The 18,714-nt window shown below is 39.8% G+C and overlaps 1 protein-coding gene across 1 annotated transcript; it reads left to right on the forward strand.

Moving 5' to 3' along the window:
* The first annotated feature begins 3,970 nt into the window (after window positions 1–3,970).
* On the forward strand, window positions 3,971–16,659 carry LOC115043153 (myosin heavy chain, fast skeletal muscle-like). Its single transcript, XM_029501355.1, has 41 exons — window positions 3,971–4,033; window positions 4,134–4,170; window positions 4,309–4,519; window positions 4,614–4,757; window positions 4,848–5,004; window positions 5,201–5,228; window positions 5,352–5,463; window positions 5,554–5,646; window positions 5,885–5,948; window positions 6,028–6,126; window positions 6,219–6,322; window positions 6,553–6,691; window positions 6,985–7,103; window positions 7,206–7,355; window positions 7,432–7,602; window positions 7,687–7,993; window positions 8,303–8,376; window positions 8,783–8,870; window positions 9,111–9,228; window positions 9,312–9,435; window positions 9,542–9,678; window positions 10,145–10,400; window positions 10,501–10,743; window positions 10,841–11,017; window positions 11,164–11,309; window positions 11,393–11,483; window positions 11,838–12,227; window positions 12,336–12,462; window positions 12,577–12,695; window positions 12,790–12,986; window positions 13,076–13,259; window positions 13,381–13,546; window positions 13,684–13,808; window positions 13,892–14,200; window positions 14,284–14,487; window positions 14,575–14,700; window positions 14,795–14,965; window positions 15,259–15,363; window positions 16,008–16,103; window positions 16,297–16,428; window positions 16,554–16,659. The coding sequence occupies exons 3-41, from the start codon at window positions 4,316–4,318 to the stop codon at window positions 16,572–16,574; spliced, it is 5,817 nt and encodes a 1,938-aa protein (XP_029357215.1). The 5' UTR covers window positions 3,971–4,033; window positions 4,134–4,170; window positions 4,309–4,315; the 3' UTR covers window positions 16,575–16,659.
* Window positions 16,660–18,714: the final 2,055 nt, after the last annotated feature.

Genomic DNA, 18,714 nt, shown 5'->3' on the forward strand with positions numbered 1-18,714 from the left:
GTCTTAAAACCTTCTGCCATTTTTTTCTTGAATTTTCTTTTGTCTTGTTAAGCACTTTCTGTGTTTTGAAAAGTAAAAGTAAATATTATAGTAATAAACAAAGCTGATGATGTGATCTCATAATTCTTGGGGTACTTTCAGTTCCTCGAGGTGGTGCTAATGCCATGAAAATGTGTTGGGGAACAGTATCATCTTATGAACACTCGAGGGAGCCTCAAGTTGCCAAGGTGCAAATGTGCAATTTATGGTATCAACTTCTGTGTCTTGTATCTAACATTATACCACATCGTCTTATATGTTAAACAGAATGTTTATCGTGCAATGAAAATGTTGCAATAATAACATTAACAGATATATGCAAAACACTTTTTTCAGGTTTGGTCTTAATTTATTTTCTTTCAGGGTCACAGAAAATGTTTGAGCCTATCCACCATATAGTGGAGAGAAGGCGAAGAAACACCCAGTCCGTCCTAAAATATGGTATGATTTATCAATACATCTATATTGTTGTACACTAAGTCTGATTTAGTGCGATTGTCTTTGTTTTTGTAATTGTTGGTATTTTTTTCTGTCTACAGTTCAAACACATGCTCGGTTGATTGGTGGCTCTAAAATTGCCTGTAGGCCTGAGTGTGGCTGTTGAGTTTGAATGGCTGTTTGTCTCTGTATGTCCTTGTGTCGGCCCTCAATAGATTGGCAACTTGCCCAGGGTAAGCCCCGCCCTTCCCCAAAATGTTTGCTGGGATTGGCTCCAGCAAACACGCCCACCACCCTGACAGCGCTTGAAGATGGATGGATGGATGTTGTGTGCATGAATGTTTTGCTCCTTTGAGTTTATCCCGTGATTAGCCTATAGCACAAAGGAATAGAACTTAATATGGACAGGGATGATCAAGTTTCAGTTCAGATTGTTGTCTTCAAATAGACTTCTGTTTGCTTGCTTTACACACAGGACCAAACTTTTCTCTTCACCAGTGCATTATAGCCTTGTTTGACAATATTTATTTATTTTTTTCTAGTAGTAGGTTTTTTTTTTTGTTTTTTTTTCAAAATGAGGAAACCATTTTAATAAAATGGAGACCTAAATAAGCCATTGTTCCTCATCTACACAGGGTGTGAAAGATTTTACAGAACGTATAGGTATAATGTAAAACTATCAAAGCCATGGTTATACTTAAAATAAAGAAATGGACAAGCCTACAAAGTTAAGTGAAGTAAAGGATGATGCCGATCTCCATGCCACCATAAAAAAGCTTTTACCTGTGGGAGACGAGAAATATTAAATGAAATATAGAAATTTGCAAAATTCAGGGGCATCCACAAGCTTTAAACAACATGAGGATAGACATAAAATACACAAAGTAGATCAATTAACCATTAGGCTCAAGCCAAATGACTTTGAAATGCCCTTAGTGTATTATGAGCATATTGAATATTGAAATCTTACATTTTGTTTTAAACACTACTGAAAATGTATGACGACGAACAAAACAAGTGGCTAAGTAAAAACTCGAATTTCTGGAGGTTCATTTAAAGGAAATAAAAGTAATTTTGCAGTCAAAAAGAAAAGATGCTGCCAGCAGATTTAAAAATAAATAAATAAATAAATAAATAAATAAATAAATAAATCAGGAAGTCTATAATAAGCCAGAAATGCGCAGGAGTGACCTGGCATTCCTGATTCTCTGTTCAGCAAAGTAAACAACAATTATTGCAAATATTCACATTCAAACTGTTGATTTGCATTTCAAACCATCATACTGATTTCATTAAATGTCACATAGCATCTTACTTTCACTTTTTGAATATTTGGTTGTGCAGTTAGTATAGAAGTATAGAATACCAGCACAGAGTGAGAATGCCCCTTGGCTGGAAGTGAGGTCCCTGTTAAAAAACACACAGTTAAGCTAGAGCCATTCAGTCCACAGAAGCCCAGCATCACCCTGAGAATCATCACAGCATCACGTTTGCTTTGGTTTCTAATATGTTGATTTAACATTTCATAATGTCAGTATCATTCAGGCTTCGATGAGATGTAGACTGATGATAAACCAAATCACACATGGAAAAGTTAGTACATAAACAGGAACCACAAATCAACAAATATGATCATACACAAGTGTAATCATCACAGTTAGCAATTTTAATACTCTGATATAAAATCATCGCACTACGTACAGTACATTACAAAACAAATCAAGAAGGCCCTCTCGTAAATCTATTGAGTATTTAACTTACCTGCATTTGCTGAAAACACAGTTATACATTTTTCTGTTGACTCAGGAAAAAGAGGAAGTTGCAACTGTAAATCTCTTGTTTCCTCGCTCAGTTTCTGTCCTTACTTCTCACTCTCTCACTCAGAAGTAAATGGTAACACAAACATAGATACACATGCACACACAAACACAAACTTCTCAGTGTGCTTCATAACACCTGCACAGAAACATAGACCTATTTATCATACTCGAGGGAGTTTTCACTGAGTACAGAAATGTCTTGGCCACCCTGAAGACTTAAGTGTTTATAGAAAACCAACAGGTGGTCTCTTATGTGAAGAAGGTGCTAAATTGTCTTATTTAGACAAGTATTTGTGGTTATCTGTTTTATATGTATAAAGATTATTAAATTCAAGACCTGTATGTGAACTAACTCAGAAATTATAATGCAAGTGGTAGGGGAGAGAATTATATAAGCAATGTTTCTGTGTGGCAGCGGCTTTCTCTTGGTGACTTTTTAATGTTTAATATGTCTTAATTAACAAGTGTTAACCACATTTCTCTGCCTCATCTGCTATTGCTCACAGCAAAAGATGTTAATAGTTGTAGTAATAGCATCTTTTGTGCCCTCTATCATACTGGCATAACAGAATATTACCCATAATGCAATAATGTGAATATTTCATCTTACCATTGCAAATATTGCCTTCCAGTGATACACAGCCTGCTGCAATGACCATAACTTCAAAGTTAATTACTTTATTTGCAAACTATATTGCCTTTGATTGCAAATAACCACAGTTAGGCATACCTCAAATTAGGAGCCTATTTTCCCCAGATAATTCAGATATAAACAGCCTCCTTGAGCATCCAAACCAACCAAGCAGGGACCCATAGATCTCATCATGCTAAAGAGCAAGAGAACCAAGAACAAGCCTCTGCTGATATCTAATTACCATGATACAAAACTAAGTCAAACTGGATATTATGACAGTATCACGTTGCTGAAGAAGGAACAGGGGGCTTCATAGCATCCACATTTTTCTGGTGTACTTAATTACAAGATGCTGATATCCATCTACAGTGTAATTAACTGAAGCGTTCAATGCATGTGTAAACAATAGTAATAGAAAGGCTTGGATATTTTTGAAGTGGAGGCTATATTTGCTATAAGTCCTAATAAGACTTTAAAGATAGGCCAGACATATTGAATGTCACCTTTTATTGCAACTGAATCAGACCACAAGAGAATACTTTGACTGCATCCCAGGTTTCATCTTTCTTTGGGGAGAAAGGGCAGCAACATAATGGACCATAATGGCTCTTAAATTAGCTTCAGCTACACACACAGGCCTTTTCCAAAGAGCTGTTTGAAACAATGTGTACCTATTGATAACCATAGTCAATAGTCAAGTCAACAATACTTTGGCCCACACTCACAAAGACTTTAAGTCATAGCACAAGTTCTAATTTTCATTTAATATTGTTCTACAGTTTCTGAAAACCTTGTGTACAGCATTTATTTCACCTATTTAAACTGCATATGATAACTGCACAGAGTACTCCCACAGGTCAGTTTTTGGCAGGAATTTGCCATTTGATCTGACATTTGATTCCGTGTTTGTTTTTGCATTATATGGGATAAGCTGACAGCAGTGGTGATGATGGGATTGTGAGGGCATCTGATCCCAGCCTTCTTATACATGCTTAGTGACCTAAACAGGAGGGCTGTGTCTGCAGGGTGGCCTGAGTTTTGAGTATAAAAGAGGCTCTCCGAGATCTCTCAAAAGTTTTGGACTGACAGGCTGCCATAGAAGGTGAGTCTCCTGCCACACATTAGCAGTAAGCTCTGGTTTCAATTGAAAAGTTACTCTGTGAGTTCTTTGTGTACATTTAATTTAAATTTGATTTCTGTAGTTGCTGTTTGAATACTGCACCATTTGGCATCAACAAGGTAAATAATATTCATGCAACTTGTTGACTACAAAATAGCTGAACTGCAAATCAAATCAAAACTATGCACTTTATTTTGTAGAAACCCATTTTTTATTCTTTTTGAAATTGAATTATTGAATAATTTTTATTTTTACAGAGGAACCATGAGTGGGGACCCTGAAATGGAGTGTTTTGGCCCAGCAGCCATTTACCTTCGGAAACCTGAAAGAGAAAGAATGGAGGCTCAAAATACTCCCTTTGATGCTAAAACGGCTTACTTTGTGGCTGAGCCCACTGAGATGTACTTGAAGGGGACACTAGTGAAGAAGGAAGGTGGCAAAGCCACCGTACAAATAACAGGTGGAAAGGTATGGAAATGCAAAGACACAAATAATTATTAAATATTCCTGTGATGATCGAGAGAAATGGATCTTACTCTTGTCTTACTTTGTACTGGTGCAGACTCTTACTGTAAAGGATGATGACATCTTCCCCATGAACCCTCCAAAGTTCGATAAGATTGAGGACATGGCCATGATGACCCACCTCAGTGAGCCTGCTGTGCTGTATAACCTCAAAGAGCGCTATGCAGCATGGATGATCTACGTGAGTTTGGACAGCATCCGTATGCACACATAAAGTTTCAGATGTCAACAAGGAATCATGTGTGAGCAACAATCCTGTCTGCCCCCACAGACATACTCAGGACTCTTCTGTGTCACCGTGAACCCCTACAAGTGGCTCCCAGTGTATGATGCAGTGGTTGTGGCAGGATACAGAGGAAAGAAGAGGATTGAGGCTCCACCCCACATTTTCTCCATCTCTGATAATGCCTATCAGTTCATGCTCCAAGGTATGAATGGCTTTATAATCAGAGCCAGGGATGGAAATTATATACTGTCAGTAGGAAAGTCCTTCCTAGTATAATATGTATATATGTGTGTATGTGTGTGTGACTATGTTAATATGAATATAATGCAGTCTTACTGGTTGTGATAAATAGATGCAATTAATCAGCCTTAAAAATTCAAATTGCTTTCTCTCAACAGACCGTGAGAATCAGTCAATCCTGATTACGTAAGTCAACACTAAAGAACGCTAATTTGGACAGATATAAGTCAGACTGATTATTTCTGTACTATTTTACATCTGATGTGAAACAACAAATGTTTCATATCATTTAACAAATTATTATCCTAGCGGAGAATCCGGTGCAGGAAAGACTGTCAACACCAAACGTGTCATCCAGTACTTTGCGACAATCGCAGTGGCTTCTGGAAAAAAAGCAGAGCCAGTTCCTGGAAAAATGCAGGTAAATAACGTAACTTACTTTTCTTATAATTATATTATCAAAAATGAATCTTGGAAAATACTAATACACATGATGTGATATCATTTTCAGGGGTCACTGGAGGATCAAATCATTGCAGCTAACCCCCTGCTGGAGGCTTATGGAAATGCCAAGACTGTGAGGAACGACAACTCTTCCCGCTTTGTAAGTGTTGCTCATCAAAATCTTCCTGACTCATTAAGGTGGTCAACCTTCTACACTTTCTGTGTAGTTGGAAAGTGCAGGAAGCAATTAGCAAGACAGTGAACAAGAATATGAAGTAAAAACCAAATGAAATATTTGGTAGGATTCAAGCAAGTAACATTAACTGCAAATTGTAAGGTGCTGCATGTGAACTAGCAGTGTGAGTCATGCCCTCATTGATAAATTCTTTTTCCTGTAGGGTAAATTCATCAGAATCCATTTTGGATCTACCGGAAAGCTGGCCTCAGCTGATATTGAGACATGTAAGCTTCCAGCTCATCATTGTCCAGCAGGTTTGATGAAAGAACAAACTGTTAACCATTTTCTCGCTCATCCCACCAGATCTGCTGGAGAAGTCTCGAGTGACGTTCCAGCTGTCTGCTGAGAGGAGCTACCACATCTTCTACCAGCTCATGACGGGCCACAAACCTGAGCTCATAGGTGAGAGATTTAGCCATAAAATCAATCATTTTACAGAATAAATGCATGCTTTAGCTGAGACTTCATCAGGAAATATAATGAATATTTTTCAGAGGGTCTCCTCATCACGACCAACCCCTATGACTTTCCCATGGTCAGCCAGGGAGAAATCACTGTCAAGAGTATCAATGATGTGGAAGAATTCATCGCCACTGATGTGAGTAGAGGAGGAAGACCTGTAACCTTAAAGCGATTAAATACTGCACCTGATGTGAGGATTTCTCAGATGACCCAATTGATGTTGCCTCAGAACAACTATAAAACACATTGTGCAAATACGTATTGATGAGAAGGAGAATTCTTTACCGAAGATCAAAAATACTAAAGATAGCCTGAGAAGAATTTCCATCATCAACAGATCTGAATTTTTGATGATTTGTTTTACAGACTGCTATTGACATCCTGGGCTTCACTGCAGAGGAAAAGACAAATATTTACAAGTTGACTGGAGCTGTGATCCACCATGGAAACATGAAGTTCAAACAGAAGCAGCGTGAAGAGCAAGCTGAACCTGACGGCACTGAGGGTAAATAATGGAGGAAAATAATTTCCTCCATCTTTTTTCACTCCATTCTCCACTCATTCCAAGCTCCATTTCATTATAGACCTAGTCATAAAAGAATGACGCTGTTTATAAATTAAATTTAGTTTCTAACCTGCTTAGCATGACATGATAAGTGTGTGTGTGTGTGTGTGTGTGTGTGTGTGTGTATACATACATAGGACTATTTTCATCACTGATTACATTTAGCTTTGGAACTACCATCATTTAATAACATGGGAAATGTTTCTACGTCCTGGTTTTTTCTTCTTATTCAGAGGCTGATAAAATCGCCTACCTCATGGGTCTGAACAGTGCTGATATGCTCAAGGCCCTGTGTTACCCAAGGGTCAAGGTTGGCAATGAAATGGTGGTTAAAGGTCAAACTGTGCCTCAGGTAATTTACATAAAGCTATTTATGTATGATCATAAATATATGAATCAATATGAAAATACTGGTCTTTCCTAAGCTGAACTCTATCTCTGTTTCAATCTCTAGGTGCATAATGCCGTCATGGCTCTCTGCAAGTCTGTCTATGAGAAAATGTTCTTGTGGATGGTGGTCAGAATCAATGAGATGCTGGATACCAAGCAGCCCAGAAACTTTTTCATTGGTGTTTTAGACATTGCTGGGTTTGAAATCTTTGATGTAAGTAAATTATAAATAGTGTTTGTTCATGCTGTGTGAACCAGGGTAATAAAAATTTCATCTTCCTTGTTTTTAGTTCAACAGCTTGGAGCAGCTGTGCATCAACTTCACCAATGAAAAGCTGCAACAGTTTTTCAACCACCACATGTTTGTCCTGGAGCAAGAAGAGTACAAGAAAGAGGGAATTGAATGGGAGTTCATTGACTTTGGCATGGATTTGGCTGCCTGCATTGAGCTTATCGAGAAGGTGAGACACATGTTGTATGTTCACAAATACAGACAAGTGAGGGCTTGAAAGCATTTGATTTAAACGGTCATTTCCTCATGACAGCCAATGGGCATCTTCTCCATCCTTGAAGAGGAGTGCATGTTCCCCAAGGCCACAGACATGACCTTCAAGAACAAAATGTATGACCAGCATCTTGGAAAGAGTGCCCCCTTCCAGAAACCAAAACCTGCCAAAGGCAAAGCTGAGGCTCATTTCTCTCTGGTGCACTATGCTGGCACTGTTGACTACAATGTGGTCGGCTGGCTGGACAAGAACAAAGATCCACTGAACGACTCAGTGGTTCAGCTCTACCAGAAGTCTTCAGTCAAACTGCTGTCCTTCCTGTATGCAACACATGCCGCAGCAGATGGTAAGCGGCTATACAACATGTACATGCTTCATGATTGTTCAGCCAGACATTACTCTGCTACCATTGCATCGTATCCAGTTTGTTTTGTGTCAACTGGTTTTATCTGTTTGATTTTTTTCTAATCAGTTTGAATACTGTGCACTCATTCACGGTGATCTTATATTCTCGGGCCTGGCCTCATTGTTGTGATCCTGTCACATACTTAAATGAACAACACAAAGACCACCATACTTTCCCAAGAGCTGAATGAGGATGTACATTAGATATATAATTTTTGCTTTTTTATTTTATTCTTTATGCTTTTTACAGATGCTAAAGGTGGAAAGAAGGGTGGTGGTAAAAAGAAGGGTGGATCGTTCCAGACGGTGTCGGCTCTCTTCAGGGTAATTACTATTTTTACAAAACCCCAACTGACTAAAACTCATTATACTGTTTAAACAGTTTAATGCATGAGAAAGTGTATTACACCTGAAACATAAACATAGTACTGGACTTTGTAGCAGTAGTGGTTTTCAAAAATGTTAATAAATGAAAAAATAAACCTCTTTAAAATAAGAAAAATGCAACAAACAGAAAGTTTGATATACCTTAACCCAGGTTTGACACAAAATGTCTACCTTTTAGCCTCCACACTGAAACTTGAATGATTTTATCATTTTATCTATCTGCTATTTTTTATGCCTCGCATTTATAGCTATGATATGTTACAAAGCTTGTAGAGTAGAGAAGCCACTAATGTGTAATCTAACAATTTGGGATAGAAATTTGAAATGTTTTGTCTGTCACTAGGAAAACCTTGGGAAGCTGATGACCAACTTAAGGAGCACTCACCCTCATTTTGTGCGCTGTTTGATTCCCAATGAATCAAAAACACCAGGTAGATTGCATATATGACTAAAATGTGTTCACTGCAAATGAGTAAGAAAGCAAGTCTCTTTTCAGGAAAAAGATTCCAATGAGAGGTGTCTCACCTCATAAGCACGTAACTCACTAGCACACTTGTTAATTCATTGACTTACTGAATGATTGGGGAATCTGAGCCATGGTTACAATGACGGATTACACATTGAATCAGGATCATTCACTCGATGGCTGACCAGAACTATTACTATGTAAGGTCTGATGGAGAACCACCTGGTCATCCACCAGCTGAGGTGTAACGGTGTGCTGGAAGGGATCAGGATCTGCAGGAAAGGGTTTCCCAGCAGAATCCTCTACGGTGACTTCAAGCAGAGGTACTAGATCTATTTACATACCTGTTTGTCCTCATATGATGATTGTGGTTTCTATTTGGCCTGATTACTGTAAATACTTTCAGGTACAAAGTATTGAATGCGAGTGTCATTCCTGAGGGACAATTTATTGACAACAAGAAGGCTTCAGAGAAGCTACTGGAGTCCATAAGTGTGGACAAATCACAGTACAGATTTGGCCATACCAAGGTAAACAAGAGTCTTAATTCTAATTAATTAATTGTAAAATTGTGTTGCTTCGCGTTGGAAAGTTTTTTTATGGTTTATACAATATGCCAACACATTGTATGAACAGGTATTCTTCAAAGCTGGTCTGCTGGGAACTCTGGAGGAGATGAGGGACGAGAAGCTGGTTGAGCTGGTCACAATGACTCAGGCTCTCTGCAGAGGTTATGTGATGAGACGAGAGTTTGTCAAGATGATGGCGAGAAGGTAGGCTTATGAATGTGCGCACTATAAGTAAACAGGACCTTCGTCATTTTTGTTTAGAGAACTTTTTATTCCGTATTGGATGATCAAGTGTTGTGAATAAACACAGAATCTCATGCCTCTGACTAATGAATGGTTTATAGTAATAATTTTGGGCAGATTTCAGATTAAAATCTTGCTGATTATTGCACGTTTCATTCAGCAGCATGACAACAGCAAGTGACTATGATTATGTATTTGGTACTCCACACATCCACACATCTTTTTTTCAGTGGCCTAGTGTGTCAGTGTTCACTGGCCAATGCTACATTTTTAAACTTATGAAACTGTTTTCTAACCTCTGAATGGATGTAAGCGTTGCTTCTGCAGCAGTACGATACGATTTAGTCAACTGTTATAAATAATGATACACATATTTCAATAAAACTCAGCAATGGTAAAAAAAACGATCTGGGTTTTTTATCACCAGGGAGGCAATTTACTCCATCCAGTACAACATCCGCTCATTCATGAATGTCAAAACGTGGCCATGGATGAAGTTGTACTTCAGGATTAAACCTCTGCTGAAGAGTGCAGAGACTGAGAAAGAGATGGCTCAGATGAAGGAGGACTTTGAAAAGACCAAAGAGGAACTAGCAAAAGCTTTGGCCAAGAAGAAAGAACTGGAGGAGAAAATGGTTTCTCTCCTGCAGGAGAAGAATGACTTGCAGCTGCAGATTCAGTCTGTATGTTACTTAGAAAGAGGCAATTTCTTTCATCTGACATTCTGGTTTTATATTTTATAGATACTAAATACTAATCAATTGTATGTCATCGTAAAATTAGGAAGGTGAAAACCTTGCTGATGCTGAGGAAAGGTGTGAGGGGCTCATTAAAGCCAAAATCCAGCTTGAGGCCAAAGTCAAAGAGACGGCTGAGAGGCTGGAGGATGAAGAGGAAATCAATGCTGAGTTGACTGCAAAGAAGAGGAAGCTGGAAGATGAGTGCTCAGAGTTGAAGAAAGACATCGATGACTTGGAGCTCACACTGGCTAAGGTGGAAAAGGAGAAACATGCTACTGAGAACAAGGTGACAGTCATTATTTCAATGTTTTCAAAAGTATGTTTTAAATATATTTTGTCTGAATATTTAAATCATTTTATGTATTTTTTTTTTAACTCTTCAGGTTAAAAACCTGGTTGAGGAAATGGCTTCTCAAGATGAGGCCATTGCCAAGTTGACCAAAGAGAAGAAAGCCCTCCAAGAAGCCCATCAGCAGGTCCTGGATGATCTGCAGGCAGAGGAAGACAAAGTCAACACTCTGACAAAGGCCAAGACCAAGCTAGAGCAGCAAGTGGATGATGTGAGTTTCTCTGTGTTTTGGACAAAAACACAATAATAATAAATGTGCATTTGGGATGCACTGTTCAGATATTTTGTACATTTTACAGATACTGAAACTGCTCAAAAGACATTTGATTCACTAGATACACTATTGTATTGTGCTAGGTTGAAGGTTCTCTGGAGCAAGAAAAGAAGCTTCGCATGGATCTCGAGCGAGCGAAAAGGAAGCTTGAAGGAGATCTTAAACTTGCACATGAATCCATCATGGATCTGGAGAACGACAAGCAGCAGTCTGAGGAGAAAATAAAGAAGTATGTAAAGATGAAAATTTAATTAATGACTAACAGGCTTCCTAAAAAGGCAGCACACAGCTAATATTTTTTTTCTATTAAAGGAGGGACTTTGAGATCAGCCAGCTTTGTGGCAAGATCGAAGATGAACAGGCACTTAGTGTTCAGCTTCATAAGAAAATTAAGGAACTGCAGGTAAAGTGGAACTATATATTTGACCTTTGTGGTGCCGCTTTTTTTTTTTTTTTTCCACGGGATCATGTCTATATCAGAAATGTATAAATTTTTTACCACTTTGTTACTAATCTTTCTTATCAAAGTGACTAATGTACAGTATATGCAAATGCAACTTTGGTAAGTCTTAGAAGTATACCAGCCTGTCGGCTCTGACAAGCCACAAATCGTATCTGACAGGGTAATATTGATTCTAATAGTACATTTTCACTAATATGATTTAAAGAAGAAAAAGGGTACCTTTACTTCTACTGGCAAATAAAGTCATGGGTTTTTCAAGCAAACGCTTGACATGCACTCTCTTATGTATCAAAGGCTCGTATTGAGGAGCTGGAGGAGGAGATTGAGGCTGAGAGGGCTGCTCGGGCCAAGGTGGAGAAGCAGAGGTCTGATCTCTCCAGGGAACTTGAGGAGATCAGTGAGAGGCTTGAAGAAGCTGGCGGAGCAACATCTGTGCAGATTGAGATGAACAAGAAGCGTGAGGCTGAGTTTCAGAAGCTGCGTCGTGACCTCGAAGAGTCCACCTTGCAGCATGAAGCCACAGCTGCAGCTCTCCGCAAGAAGCAGGCTGACAGTGTGGCAGAGCTGGGAGAACAGATTGACAACCTCCAGAGAGTCAAACAGAAGCTGGAGAAAGAGAAAAGTGAATTCAAGATGGAGATTGATGACCTCAGCAGTAACATGGAGTCTCTCGCCAAATCAAAAGTAAAAATTCATAAAATTTTTCATTGAAAAAATTACCAGTAATGTTTCATTTTCTGACTATTAAAACTATTGTGGACTTTACTACATATTGTTTATTGATGTCTGCAGGCTAACCTGGAGAAAATCTGTCGCTCTCTGGAGGATCAGCTAAGCGAATTAAAGACCAAGAATGATGAACATATGCGTCAGTTAAATGAAATTAATGTTCAGCGATCAAGACTAATGACTGAAAATGGTGAGCGCAACAGCTGGCTAACAATTGACCCTATAATTTTATTTTAAAAATACTAGAGCAAAAACAATCAGTAATTTAAGGTTTAAAGAAATGATTTTGCTTGAATCCAATCAGGGGAGTTTGGTCGTCAGTTGGAGGAAAAGGAGTCTCTTGTTTCACAGCTTACAAGAAGCAAACAGGCTTTCATTCATCAGATTGAGGAACTCAAAAGGCACCTTGAGGAAGAAGTCAAGGTATTAAGCTGTTGCTGAATGTAGCTACTAATGTGTGGAGTGCTTTGTGGTATGTTAAAATGCTGACAATTCATTTCCATCATAAAATCTTTAGGCCAAGAATGCCCTGGCTCATGCTGTCCAGTCAGCCCGTCATGACTGCGACCTGCTCAGGGAGCAGTATGAGGAGGAGCAGGAAGCCAAAGCTGAGCTGCAGCGTGCATTGTCCAAGGCCAACAGCGAGGTGGCTCAGTGGAGAACCAAATATGAGACTGATGCCATTCAGCGCACTGAGGAGCTGGAGGAGGCTAAGTAATGGACAGTCCTGTCAGTCATGCTGTTTCCACATGCACTCATTCTGTTAATCATCTTAAAAACCTGTTTACTGCACGTTTCAACAGGAAAAAGCTCGCTCAGCGTCTTCAGGATGCTGAAGAATCCATCGAAGCTGTGAATGCAAAATGTGCCTCACTGGAAAAGACAAAACAGAGACTGCAGGGTGAAGTGGAGGACCTGATGATCGACGTGGAGAGAGCTAATGCCCTGGCAGCTAACCTTGACAAGAAACAGAGGAACTTCGACAAGGTTAGTTTCTTTTTTGACCTGTCCAGGGTGTGCCCTGGTTCTTCAGGTTCTTCTTGTGTGAACATTTTTTTACTAGTTCCATGAGGCACTAAAAACACTCACTTTATTGTTGTAATTTCAGGTTCTTGCAGAGTGGAAGCAGAAGTATGAGGAGAGCCAGGCAGAGCTGGAGGGAGCTCAGAAAGAGGCTCGGTCAATGAGCACTGAGCTGTTCAAAATGAAAAACTCTTATGAAGAAGCTCTGGACCACCTGGAGACCTTGAAGAGGGAGAACAAGAACCTGCAACGTAAGACGGTTAATTTTGTTTTTCACGCAGATAAACACAGTTCAATTTCAAAAGAAACACGAAACGTTTAAACATTTTTGCACTGCAGTGATCTGAGGCGATATTAATATTCTAACTTTATGAACCCACTCCAACAGAGGAAATTTCAGACCTGAGTGAACAACTTGGCGAGACCGGGAAGACGATTCATGAGCTTGAAAAGGGAAAGAAAACTGTGGAAAGTGAGAAATCTGAGATCCAGACTGCTCTGGAAGAGGCAGAGGTAAAACTGAATCTTCATCCTGCGTGAGACTCATCTCATAAAGGTGTTGGACTGTTGTTGATAAAAGTCATACTTTTTAACAGGCTACTCTGGAGCACGAGGAATCCAAGATTCTGCGTGTCCAGCTTGAGCTCACCCAAGTGAAGGGTGAAATTGACAGAAAACTTGCAGAGAAGGATGAGGAGATGGAGCAGATAAAGAGGAACAGCCAGAGAGTGATTGAGTCCATGCAGAGCACTCTGGATGCCGAGGTCAGGAGCAGGAATGATGCCCTGAGAATCAAGAAGAAGATGGAGGGAGACCTGAATGAGATGGAGATTCAGCTGAGCCACGCCAACCGCCAGGCGGCTGAAGCCCAGAAACAGCTGAGAAACGTCCAAGGACAACTGAAGGTTTGAAAACACGTGAAAGAAACTTGCAGGTAAAGTTTACTTTGTATAGGCTGCATTGCAAATATATTTGATTAATGATTTAGGACGCACAACTGCACCTTGATGAAGCCATTAGAAGTCAGGAAGACATGAAGGAGCAGGTTGCCATGGTGGAGCGCAGGAACAACCTGATGATAGCTGAGATTGAGGAGCTGAGAGCTGCACTGGAGCAGACAGAGAGAGGCCGCAAAGTGGCTGAACAGGAGCTGGTTGATGCCAGCGAGCGTGTGGCACTGCTGCACTCTCAGGTACCCTCATGAGCTGACATACAACATTTGAATGGTGTTCTTCTGCAGCTGAACACATGTAATCTAACAGTGTCTTTCTTACACTAGAACACGAGCCTCATAAACACCAAGAAGAAGCTGGAGGCCGATCTTGTCCAGATCCAAGGCGAAGTAGAAGATTCTGTCCAGGAAGCAAGAAATGCTGAAGAAAAGGCCAAGAAGGCCATCACTGATGTGAGTCGACCAAACGTGTCATATATAGGAGCTACTTGTCTGTCAATGAAAGAGCTCTCACGGATTAAACAATACACATTCTTAAAAATATCAGGCTGCCATGATGGCTGAAGAGTTGAAGAAAGAGCAGGACACCAGCGCTCATTTGGAGAGGATGAAGAAGAACCTGGAGGTGACAGTGAAGGACCTGCAGCACCGTCTGGATGAGGCTGAGAATCTGGCCATGAAGGGCGGCAAGAAGCAGCTCCAGAAACTGGAGTCCAGGGTAAAGTTGAATGTCTTCTTCATCTTTTTTGGTGTTGTTTTGATTCTATATTGATTTGATTCTATATCGTCAAACTTAATTGATCCCATTGATCCCATTTAGTTATTGAACCTTAGCATCCACACTGTTAGACATTCCCACACATGAATATAAAACCTGTGCGTTTGGCACTGCTTACCTTATATGGATGTGAAGTTCACCACACACTAAATGTCAGCACTGTACATGTTCATTAGTATTTGAACATTTTCAAATGTAATCTCTTTACTAAAGAAGTCGTGGCTCTTGTTTAGGTACGAGAGTTGGAGTCTGAGCTCGACGCTGAGCAGAGGCGTGGAGCTGAAGCTGTGAAAGGTGTCCGGAAGTATGAACGCAGAGTGAAGGAACTGACTTACCAGGTACTTAGAACTGAATACATACATCTTAGAGCATATAGATAGAACTGAAATTCATAATTAATCAAAGCGATGGGCTGTTACAACTTTAGCATTTAATCCTTTCTTTAATTTGTGTTTGTGAAAACTAAGTAGATGTAAATTGTGTCCCAAACCCCTAGAGGGCAATAATCACCCCCATATGTCTGAAGCTCCAATAGTGCTCGACATACCGAGTAGACCACAGCTAAAAATAGAAGCTCTCACACTCTTGCTATAAAGACATTTAGTTATGTACTTATATTGGTTTGAAATGTGTGAGATTTATGAAGATGTTTAGCAGATTTTCACCACAAAAAAAATTGGAAAGAGGAGGAACTGTTGATTGTACGCACCTTGACATGGACAGAGATGACAGTTTGTGTCCCACTTAAGGGTCCTGTCTAGACATTCTTGAGTGGTGAAAAAGAAAATGTGCAGATATTTTCAATATATACAGTGTGTTTGGGTGTGTCCTTGTTTATCTTTCCAAAATTTCTTTCCGGTGGAAGGCGCACACGCAAATGTGCTTCATGTTCACAGGTGGTTATGAATTATTCATTTGGAAAACAATGATTGAGCTTTCTGCAGTTTTTTTGCACTCTGATTATACTGTGCGCCACCTCTAGACTGAGGAGGACAAGAAGAATATCACCCGACTTCAGGATCTGGTGGACAAGCTGCAGCTCAAAATGAAATCCTACAAGAGGCAATCCGAAGAAGCTGTGAGTGTGAAATATGCAACACATGCAGCACAAATATATGTTACACCACTAACAGCCTGTTTACACTGTGCTTAACACTATCAGACTGACAGTACGTTGGAACAAGATTCAATATGTGGGTGGTGTTTTATTTCACACAACTGGCAACTGGCTGCTTCACAGTACCACAACACCCTGACTTTCTGCTTTCCAGGAGGAGCAGGCCAACACTCACCTGTCCAGGTACAGGAAGGTTCAGCATGAGCTCGAGGAAGCTCAGGAGAGAGCTGACATTGCTGAGTCTCAGGTCAACAAGCTGAGGGCCAAGAGCCGTGAAATCAGCTGGGTACACTGATTCCTTCAGTCCTAATTCCACTTTCTGCTATAATCAGAGACATTCTGTCTTTACAGAATATTTTGACCATGTTTTTCACTGCCATCTTCTGTCTGTCTCTCTGCATTGATTTAAAGGGACGGGAGGCTGAAGAATGAGCATCAGTCTAGAGACACAGCATAAGAAATCATACAATATGATACTTTTGTCTTGTGTATAACAAGAAATAAATCTGCAAGCAATGACTCTCTTTTTTCATAATTCAAATGATGTATACAGTGATACAGAACACTAAACTTTTTATTTTAATTGTGATACACCTTAACCTGAAGTTTATAGGAAGGAGACAAGACCAAACAAAAAAATGTACGCCAAAGCCAAATAATTCAAGCAATTACTCCCCAAGTACACACAATTAGAAATGAATACATGATTATGCGCTTTAAAACTACTGCTCAAACATGTAAATGTCAAAGCTTAGACAATGAAAATAAGAGTAAGAGTAATGAAAGTACAATTATAGAACTCTAACAAAACTTAATGTTCTTGCAATAAATTTGCAGTAACTCTCACCCCCAGTGTTGTATCTTGCATCTAATTTAGGGCTGTTTCTTCATCCTTCAGAGGAACATGGCTGTGGACTCTCACCTGTTTTCACACAAAAGTCATTTGGGTTACAATAACTGCAAATCTTTGCCAGGTGGTGATAATGTTCCTGGCAATCTAGTGACCTTACAGTTTTTCTATGCACTTCAACACAAATGTGAAGCCACATCTGGTCGGCTCAACACACAAACCTCTACACACAGCATTCTCCACACTGGTGATGTCTCTCTTCAGGTTCTTATACTTGATCAGTTTCCAAGAATGTTTCTCATCACAGTACAGGAGGAGATGGAGGTGAATATGTCTCGAGTGTGTCACATTGAACACCTTGATTCCCATTCGGTTTTTTTTATTTCATTTTGTTATAATGAATTTGGATAAGGAAGTGGCAGAGTGTATGTACCCAACAGAATCTAAAAACACAGTTTATACACGTGCCGGTCGTTTTCTTTAATAATCCTTTTGCTACCTGAAAAACTGGCCTCGTGTCTTAAAGCTGGGAGCAACAGTGTGCCATGGTCATACAGGAGACTTACGGCCACCAAGGAAGTGAGTGTTTTATATCAAAGGTTGTTCCACAATAAGACTTGCAGTAGTGACAAATGGTAGAGCATTGAGAACATTGCTGAGGAGACAGCTATATTTGTATTTCTTCCAAATAAGTAGCTTCTAATGCCATCTGCCCATCTTTGCCAGTTCAGTGTCACCTTTCAACAAGGAAAGAATGCAAACTACTACACATCATATAACATGATCTCCTTCTTGCCTCGTATATGGGGAGCAAACACTTGACTTGAAGAAAGGTCAGACTACAATCCTGGCCCTGTCTTCAGTTCATCTGTCAGGGCACACAGTACAAGAAGGCCATTTAAAGAAAGGGTTTAAAAATACATCCACACCCTTGAGACAACACAAGTGTGTGTCCCAAAAAACCTGGAAACACAAATCTTCACACCTGCTCAAAGCAGATTCCACTTCGGACAATAGAGCTGTAGCCCACAGCTTTAGTGTTTATTGTCCCAAAGACAAATAAACTTGGATGCTATGAAGCTTGATGTTCAGGGCAATTCATGAGAACAGCAGGTGATGCAAGAAGGTCAGAAACATGAAAGGGCAGACTTGTCAGCAGCAGCGCTTTGACCCAAGAATAAAGCCGTGTATTTAAACCTTTGCCCTTGAGCAGCGCAGGGGAGAGATGAGCAGGTCACTTTTTGAGCAACACCATCCTTTACAAAGAAAGCTGTCAATGTAAAAGGAAATTGAAAGACTAGTTAAACTGAGGCGTTGAGAGCTGTTTTAAAAATCCCATCATTATCATTTGTACTGCTAACATTTGAGACCATCACTTTTGTTACTACAAGAAGCAACTGAAGAGCTTTACTGTCACTGTCCCGTGTCAATTGTTGAGTTCAAATCAAGTCAATTAAAATGTATTTATATAGCGTCAAATCATAAAGTTACATCAAGGCGCTTTACACATGGAGCAGTTCTAGACCAAACTCTTAGTGGAGTTGTTAAAGTGATCCAACATACCATTTAAAAATTTCACGGACAATGGAAGAGATCACAGTTTTCAATGCTAGCAGCTCTGTGGGTTTGGAAACACCAAACAGCTAATGGGAAGGTGATTAGCTATGGAGGCAATTATTCCTAGTCATCGGCATAAGTGATGGGAAAACAAATTAGTATGAC

The sequence above is a fragment of the Echeneis naucrates genome, chromosome 5, assembly GCF_900963305.1.
Source record: "Echeneis naucrates chromosome 5, fEcheNa1.1, whole genome shotgun sequence".
NCBI classification, from domain to species: Eukaryota; Metazoa; Chordata; class Actinopteri; order Carangiformes; family Echeneidae; genus Echeneis; species Echeneis naucrates.

Bases quoted from the DNA above. Each gene is read 5' to 3' on its own strand.
- LOC115043153 (XM_029501355.1), top strand. From the start codon at position 4,316: ATGAGTGGGGACCCTGAAATGGAGTGTTTTGGCCCAGCAGCCATTTAC. The intron at 10,744-10,840 runs GTGACAGTCATT...TTAACTCTTCAG, and splicing joins AACATGCTACTGAGAACAAG to GTTAAAAACCTGGTTGAGGA. The intron at 13,547-13,683 runs GTAAGACGGTTA...CCACTCCAACAG, and splicing joins GGAGAACAAGAACCTGCAAC to AGGAAATTTCAGACCTGAGT.